The 8,472-nt window shown below is 51.7% G+C and overlaps 1 protein-coding gene across 1 annotated transcript; it reads left to right on the top strand.

The window, feature by feature from the left end:
* Positions 1-3,428: 3,428 nt before the first annotated feature.
* LOC115498518 (uncharacterized) lies at positions 3,429-6,351 on the top strand. Its single transcript, XM_072918365.1, has 4 exons — positions 3,429-3,500; positions 4,834-4,977; positions 5,047-5,580; positions 5,914-6,351. Exons 1-4 carry the CDS (start codon positions 3,429-3,431, stop codon positions 6,175-6,177), a joined length of 1,014 nt encoding a protein of 337 aa, XP_072774466.1. The 3' UTR covers positions 6,178-6,351.
* Positions 6,352-8,472: the final 2,121 nt, after the last annotated feature.

Genomic DNA, 8,472 nt, shown 5'->3' with positions numbered 1-8,472 from the left:
CAGGACGATGTGCTCCCGTGGGTCCTGCCATGACTATGAGTCCTCCTGCCACAGATCCCGCTCCTCCTGCCACGAATCCCGCTCCTCCTGCCACTCGGGGCCGTCGTGCCACTACACCATCCAGAGGCAGCCCGTGCAGAAGTTCAGCTATGTGACGCCCTGCTGCCCCCCAGTGCAGCCCTGCTACCCTCCAGTGCAGCGTTACTGCCCCCCAGTGCAGCGTTACTGCCCCCCAGTGCAGCCCTGCTGCCCCCCAATGCAGCGTTACTGCCCCCCAGTCTGCCCCCAGGTCACCAAGAACATCTGCAAGCTGCCCCCGTGCTACCCCAAGTACTGAGGCAGGATCCAGCACCGGCTCGCTCCTCGCCTGCCCCTTCCAGCTCGTCCCAGTGCTCGCAGCTGTGCAGCTTTGTCACTTGTCTCCAAGAAAAACCTTCTAAAACTGCCGGAGGTGATGCAGTCTTAGGATGAAACCTCTCGGTTTAAGGAGCTCTGAGCTGTTTATCTTTCCTCTGCCAATTGCTGGGAATGGTTCCCTTCTTGCTTTGCTGCTTCATCCTCCAGCAAGACAATAAAAATTGTGTTTCAAGCTGATCGAACAGTCCTGGATGTTTTCAGTCACTGCTCCATTAAATTGGTTGGGTCGATGGTCAGGAGGGACATTGAGGGGCTGGAGTGTGTCCAGAGAAGGGAACGGAGCTGGGGAACGGGCTAGGGCAGCAGGAGAAGGGTCTGGAGAACTCCTGTGGGAGCTGGGTGGACTCAGCTGAGAAGAAAGGAGGATCAGGGGGGACATCGGGAGGAATTTCCTCTTGGAAAAGTGTGGTCAGGCCTTGGAAAGGGCTGTCCAGGGAGGTTTGGAGCCACCATCCCTGGAGGTGTCCAAGGAAAGCCTGGAGGTGGCCCTCAGTGCTATGGGCTGGGTGTGAAGTTGGGGATCAGGCACAGGTTGGATTTGGTGGTCTGGGATCTCTTTTCTCTGGCATTGCTCTGGGATTCCATGCTGGTCTGGCATCATCTCTGTTTTCTTGTGGGTTTGGAATAATAATTTAATCCCTGGAGCTGGAGGAATGCCAAGGAAACATGAAATCCATGGAAAACACCTGCAGGGCTGGGAGGAGCACATGGGGTGAATTCCTGGGGGAAACAAATCCTTACCCTGTTTGGGGCTCAGGTTTCCACCTGACCTGTGTGTTCATGTTTTCCCCGCATGTTTCTGCTCTCAAAGCCGCTGCTATTTTTGGAACCAAAATAAAATCAAATCCTGCAGGGTTTGGAACATGGAGCAGCCTCAATTAACCAGTTTCTGCAATGTAAAACAAGTGAAGGTTTCCCCAGCGTGATTCATCCCTCACCACCCATCCCTGGTGTGGGAAACAGCCTGGAATGAGCTGAGTGCTGCAATAGCCACTAAATGACCACTTGGTCAAAAAGCAATTGGAATTAGTTATTTATAGGTTCTGGAGAAAACGCTCATTAGCGAGGAATGGGTTAAAAAGGAAAAGTTGAGGCCAGGACAGAGAGCAATGAATGATTCACCTGCCTGGGGGTTCCTGCCCTTGCTGAGAGGTGGCTCAGCCTCAGAGGAACCTGAAAATCTATTTTCTTACTCATTCCTGCCCTCCCTGCAGGTGGGAATGGAGTTACTGAGGTTTCACGGCCACAGAAGTGGTTTGGTCTTCAAGCAGAGATTTTCACTTCCCAGTGCTGCCCCAGCTTCCAACTTTCTCCTCCATCACTGGCCACAGCACGTTTTATTTCCTTCCCCAAATCCAGAGAAGACCATAAAGTTGATAAGGAGCCTTTCCTCCATGGAGCCAGGCTGGGAATGTTGGGAATGTTGAGCCTGTGGAGACCTCAGAGCCTTTCCCAGGATCTGCAGGGGCTCCAGGGAAGCTGGAGAGGGACTTTTCCTCAGGAACTGCAGGGGCAGGACACGGGGAAATTATTTCAGAGTGATGGAGAGGAGTTTTAGGTGGGATGTAAGGAGGAAATTGTTCCCTGTAAGAGTGGGGAGGCCTCAACGTGCCACAAACATTTGGCAAGAGAAATCCTCTCCTCCGGGTGGCCTGAAGGGACATTTCTGCTCTCCACAACCAGGACAAACTGTGAGGAAACCCCCAGGGATTAATGGGGAGGAATTTGCCTCAGGAGTGCTTTCCTGGATCTCCAAACGAACAGAGCTCTGCTCCTTTGGGCACCTTCCAGAGCCTGCACAGTCCTTGCACTCAAAGCAAAATATAACTGAGACACTTTTATGGCCCTAATTTGAATGTTTTCCTCTGTAAAATTGCTGTTGGATCTATGAATCCACCTTGCAGAGCTTTAAACACCTCTGGTGTTCCCATCCAACTCAAAAATGGGGTGGGGTTTTTTTGGCTCACTGGATTGAATCCATGCACCGAATCTGTACAAAGTCAACATAAAACGGCCTCATTTTGGCCAACCTCTCTTCCATCACCTCCCAGATCAGAATTTCCCACATTTCTAACGATGGAGTTTCTCCAGAGGCTCTGGAATCCCCTGCCCAAGCCTCCTTGGTTGCTGATGGAGCCGCGGGGGCTCAGCCCATGCGAATGTCAATCACTAATTAGGAGATAATGAGCAGCACCTGGCAGCAAGGTCATTAACAGAGCTGAAGCCAATAGGAAATTAAGCTTCGAGGGAACAGGAACGTTGACCTTGGGATGGCCTTGCCTGGAGAAGTGGTGACTTCACAGTCCTGTGAATTCCTCAAAGCAGGACCAGCTCCTCGAATTGTGACGTAGCCAAACCATCAAGAGCAGAACTGGGGGAAACAGAGGAGTTGTGTCAAATGGAAGGTTCTGGTGACCCAAAGGGTCCTCAACGTCCAGAACTGGATGAGCAAGCACAGCCTAAATCGCCTCTCCCTCACCCCAGCAGAAGTGAAGGGTCTCCAGGGATGCAGGGAGTGCATCAGCCCTTCCCCTGGGGGTGACCTCAGACACCAAACATTTCCCCTGACCGGAGAGAGATCATTTTTTAATAAAGTCGTGGTTTAATTTGAGATCCTCTACATGCTCAGGACATCACACGGAGCTTTTATGCAAAACAGATATTAACATCCATCATTAATGGCTGATCACAACGTGATCATTAGCATCAGCGCTAATCGCTGCCAGCGGGTGACTGGGAGCTGAGCACGGAGTTTTTCCAGAATTAACATCCATGGGTGGCTCTTCCATTACTCAGGGCATCTTGGAATCTGAAAAGAATTGAATAGGAATTTTGCGGATCAAGTTATGCCGAGCATAAACAGGATGCAAAACTTCCAGAGCGGTTTTGCATTTTGCTTTTATTTAAATATGTCAAAGAGGATTTGGAAAAACACAGGCTCCAATTTGACCCGAAGGCCCCAATTTGACCCAAAACCAATTCCGAATTTCTACAAAGAATTTGCAGTGAAAATGTCTGATATTGGCAAGGCCTTGAGCCTGAGCGAGCTCAAGGAGAGTTTGGACAAGGACCTCGGGCCCGGGGTGGGTTTTTGGGGCTGTGAAGGGCCACAGGTTGGTCTGGATGGTTCCTGTGGGTCCCTTCCAGCCTGGGATATTCCATGATTCTATTCCCAGGTGTTTTCCCATGCGCGGATGGGATGAGGTGGTGAGGGATGAGACATTGAGAACTTTCTGGGTTTGCCCTTCTGGTGGCCCCAGAGAAGGACTATGGGCTCCACCATTTCTGCATTCAGACACAAAGCATGGGACCATGGAATTGAACTTCCTGGAATTCTATTTTTTAAATCATATCAAGGAGCAACTGACGTCCAGAAGCTTCTGCACGCCTCTGGAATCCACTGCACCTCAATCTTAATTAGGATTTTTATGTCAATTAATCATCTCCATGCACCAGCCTTACCATATGCAAAGCGAGCAGAAACAATGCCTTCGAGCGTCCCACAAGAATTAACTCGACATTAAAAAATTGTAAAAAATTCACACGACAGATTGATAATAACCCAAAATTGAGGGGTTGGTCAAAAGCCACGAGGCAAAGACTGAACACATGAAGGCCCATTGGGTGAATAAGTACAGGCTTAGTGCGTAAATCACGGATTGCTGGGGGGTACCTCATGTCCGGCAGGACAACTCCGACCTGAATAAAAGGTCTCCAGGTGCCTCTGCTCCTCACACACCTTCAGCTCTCAGCAAGAACGGTGAGTGTTTCCTACCAGGGATCATTTGTTGTCATTTGGCTTTGGGCAAGTGATGAATTGAGGCTGGGTCTTTGTGTCTGATCTCTGCAGGGTGTTGGGCTGGATGGACCTTCAAAGTTGTCTTCCCACCCAAAATGTTGTTTGGTTCTGTTGGTCTGTGATTCCATGGCTTTATGGTTCCATGGCTTTGTGAGTCCATGGGTTTATGGTTCCATGGCTTTGTGAGTCCATGGTTTTATGGTTCCATGGGTTCATGGTTCCATAGGTTTGTGATTCCATGGGTTTACCGTTCCAAGGTTTTGCAGTTCCATGGTTTCAGTGTTCTATGGTTACCGGGGGCTCCATGATCTACAGTTCTCCCTGAAATCCCGATTTTTCTGAGACTGTTGATCTGTTGCCTCTTGGAAAATGTGGAGAGAGCACAGAGGAAAAGGAGCTGCTCGGGGTGGAAATTCAGGGAGGGAACATCCTGGATGAGCACAGCACAGGCAGGTCCCAGGAGAGTTGAGATATCTCTGGGACAGAGGAACAGTTGGTTCGATTCCTGCGAGTATCTTGGGTTTCCAACTCAAGACAAAGAAATAGGAAGTGAGGTGGGATGAGGGCCTGGGCACTGTGGAAAGATGGGTTGAATCTCAAAGTCCTTTGTGTTCCAGGTCCTCGCTCCGGCCACCCTTCACTCCTCTCCCAACACCATGTGCTCCACTGGATGCTGTTCCACGGGATGCTGCTCTGTCGTGAAGAGCAAGACCGTGTGCTGCAGCCCCTGCAAGACGGTGTGTTGCAGTCCCTGCAAGACGGTGTGTTGCAGTCCCTGCAAGACTGTGTGCTGCAGCCCCTGCAAGACTGTGTGCTGCAGCCCCTGCAAGACCGTGTGCTGCTCCCCATGCCAGCAATCCTGCTGCTGCGACCCGTGCCAGAAGACTGTGTGCTGTGACCCGTGCCAGTCTTGCTGTGACCCGTGCCAAAAGCCCTGCTGTGACCCGTGCCAGACCTGCTGTGATCCATGCCAGAAGCCCTGCTGTGACCCGTGCCAGACCTGTTGTGATCCATGCCAGAAGCCCTGCTGTGACCCGTGCCAGACCTGCTGTGACCCATGCCAGAAGCCCTGCTGTGACCCGTGCCAGACTGTCTGCTGTGATCCATGCCAGAAGCCCTGCTGTGACCCATGCCAGACCTGCTGTGACCCGTGCCAGAAGCCTTGCTGTGACCCATGCCAGACCTGCTGTGACCCGTGCCAGAAGCCCTGCTGTGACCCGTGCCAGACCTGCTGTGACCCGTGCCAGAAGCCTTGCTGTGACCCGTGCCAGACCTGTTGTGACCCGTGCCAGAAGCCCTGCTGTGATCCATGCCAGACCTGTTGTGACCCGTGCCAGAAGCCTTGCTGTGATCCATGCCAGACTGTCTGCTGTGACCCATGCCAGAAGCCCTGCTGCGACCCATGCCAGACCTGTTGTGACCCATGCCAGAAGCCCTGCTGTGATCCATGCCAGACCTGCTGTGACCCGTGCCAGAAGCCTTGCTGTGATCCATGCCAGACCTGCTGTGATCCATGCCAGAAGCCTTGCTGCGAGCCATGCCAGACCTGCTGTGATCCATGCCAGTCCTGCTGTGACCCATGCCAGAAGCCCTGCTGTGACCCATGCCAGACCTGTTGTGACCCGTGCCAGACCTGCTGTGACCCGTGCCAGAAGCCCTGCTGTGACCCGTGCCAGACCTGTTGTGACCCGTGCCAGACCTGCTGTGACCCGTGCCAGAAGCCCTGCTGTGACCCGTGCCAGACCTGCTGTAACCCGTGCCAGTCTGTGTGCTGCACCAAGGTGTGCCAGAAGTCCGTGTGCTGTGTCCCACGGCCCTGCTGCTGCCCCTGCGGGTCCCAGTCCTGCTGCTCCTACGTGGTGAAGAAGCCCGTGGTGGTTTGCTGCACCCCGGTGAGGAAGTGCTGCACGCCCTGCATCCCCATCCAGCAGTGCTGCGCCAGCCTCAGGAAGACCTGCTGAGCTGCCCCAGGTGGCTCTGAGGGCTCCAGAAATGGGCACAAGGAGGTGAAAAGCTGCTCGTTTGCTTCTGGTTTTCATGGTGATGGAGCCAATTCATAGAGATTTTCTTCTTCTTTCCAAGCTGAAGCTGCTGCTTCTTTCCATCCTTTAGTTATCCATTGTCTTTAATTATTGACTGCCTTGAGTACTCCTGAATTTATCACCCATTGTATAAGGCATTGGATATTAGTGGGGTGTTAATTCTCCTTTTGGTGTTTGGGAAACCTTTGGTGTCATTGTGACCACTCTTCATTTCCTCTCTTGACTTGTAGACAATAAAATTTAGCATTAAGCAAAACGCAACATTTGGTCTTTTGGTCGTTCTTACATGGCTTTGCCCTTAATTCATCACGTTGCCCAGAATTTGCCACTTTGCCCAGGATTTGCCACCTTGCCCAGAATTTGTCACTTTGCCCAGAGTTTGTCGTCATTCTGTCACATCTGTGCCGAGCTCTGGGTGTGTCCCAGTGGCACAGCAGAACAGTTGGGACACAAAGAGCTGTCCGGGCTCTTGGCACAAATTAAGCCACATCTGAAGCAAACGGAGCATTCCTGATCCTCTGGAATGGGTGCCCAGAGGAGCTGTGGGTGCCCCTGGATCCAGGTTGGAGGGTTTGGAGCAGCCTGGGATAGTGGGAGGTGTCTCATGGCAAGGGGAGGAATGGGATGAGCTTTAAAGTCCTTTCCAGCCCAAACCATTCCTTGATTCCTTCTTGCCCCTCCTGGTCGTTCACCTCAGCTCAGATTTTACTACAAAATGGAAAGCTGAAGTAATTAAAACTCAAAGGGCGAGGACTGAGCACCATCTGAAACCACAGCACTCCATAAATCAGAGACTCCTCAAATATCCTGACTTGGAAAAGGTCCATCAGGATCATGGAGTCCAAGTCCTGCCCCTCCACAGACACCCCAAAATCCCACCCTGAGATGCGTTATCCAAACACTCCTGGAGCTCTGGCAGCCTTGGGGCACCGCCCATTCCCTGGGCAGCCTGGGCGGTGCCCCACCACCCTCTGGGGGAAGAACTTTCCAGAAATATCCAACCTAGACCATCCCTGGCACAACTCCAGCCATTCCCTCCGGTCCTGCCCCTGGTCCCAGAGCAGAGATGGGAGCTGCCCCTCAGGAGGAAGTTGTGCACAGCTGTGAGATGCACAGGCGCTCACCCCTGACCTCGGAAGGTGTATTCCAATAGGTACCAGGAGGAATTCACTACTTACTGAACAGCAGGCAGCATCTTCTTCCCACCACCATCTTCCAAAAATAAAACCCCTTGAAATCCTTGAACGATTTTTACGGGAGCAGAGCGTTTCCCCCATGTATTCCTGGACTGCGAGCCCGGGAATGAAACCCGGGGCTGGCATCCAACCTAAAAGCCTCATTCCTAAAATAGCAAACCCGTGAGTCAACGATACCTTGCCTCCCTGGCTGGGACTTTCTTTGCTATTAAAATTCAGGACTCAGCTTGGAATTGCAGGTCTGGAGAAAATGCCTGGAGCTCTGGCTTGATTTGCTTCCTCCAACCTGCACACATCTGCATTAAAATCATCTTCTCTACATGTTTGACTCTCTGAAAACATTGCTTGGGTCTTTATTGGGTTTTTATTTATTTAAAGTCAGGCACAATGCGCGGGCAGAAGGATGTGCCAGATCAGAACGTTTTATAAAGCGCTTTCTGTTTAGGGAATCTTGTGAATATTCATTCCATCCTTGAACCACAGAATCATGGGACGGGTTGGGTTGGAAGGGATGTCAAAAACCATCTCATTCCAACACGCCATGGACAGGGACATCTCCAGCTAGACCAGAGCTCCATCACATGTGGCCTTACCCTACTGGAGTAGCTTCAGGGACAGATTCACAAAGATCTCAAACTCACAGAACCACCATGGATATTCAAAAGACATCACAAGATGGAGCGTGGCCCATAAAAGGAACTTTGTGTAGATGTTATTTCTGACCCAAGCACAGGTTAAATGGTGTTGAACAGCATTTCAACAATGAATGAAAATTATTCATTCAATGCTGGAAATACTGGCAGTGGTGGGGAGGTTCAGCCTGGAGAAGAGGCAGGTTTAGATGGGATATTGGGAAGAAATCCTTCCCCATGAAGGTGGTGATGCCCTGGCACAGGGTATTCCATGGGTGCCCTGTCCCTGGAAGTGTCCAAGGCCAGGCTGGATGGGGCTTGAAGCAATTTGGGATAGTGGAAGGTGTCCCTGCCCATCCAGGAGGGTTGGACTGGATGACCTTCTG

The sequence above is a fragment of the Taeniopygia guttata genome, chromosome 25, assembly GCF_048771995.1.
Source record: "Taeniopygia guttata chromosome 25, bTaeGut7.mat, whole genome shotgun sequence".
NCBI classification, from domain to species: domain Eukaryota; kingdom Metazoa; phylum Chordata; class Aves; order Passeriformes; family Estrildidae; genus Taeniopygia; species Taeniopygia guttata.
The sequence above is the reverse complement of the archived record's forward strand: the minus strand, read 5'-3'. Positions and strand labels throughout refer to the sequence as shown.

Excerpts from the sequence above, each read along its gene's own strand:
- LOC115498518 (XM_072918365.1), top strand. The coding sequence starts at position 3,429 with ATGTCTGATATTGGCAAGGCCTTGAGCCTGAGCGAGCTCAAGGAGAGT. Across the intron at positions 3,501-4,833 it reads ACAAGGACCTCGGGCCCGGG|GTCCTCGCTCCGGCCACCCT; the intron begins GTGGGTTTTTGG and ends TTTGTGTTCCAG. Across the intron at positions 5,581-5,913 it reads GCTGTGATCCATGCCAGACT|ACCTGCTGTGACCCGTGCCA; the intron begins GTCTGCTGTGAC and ends GACCCGTGCCAG.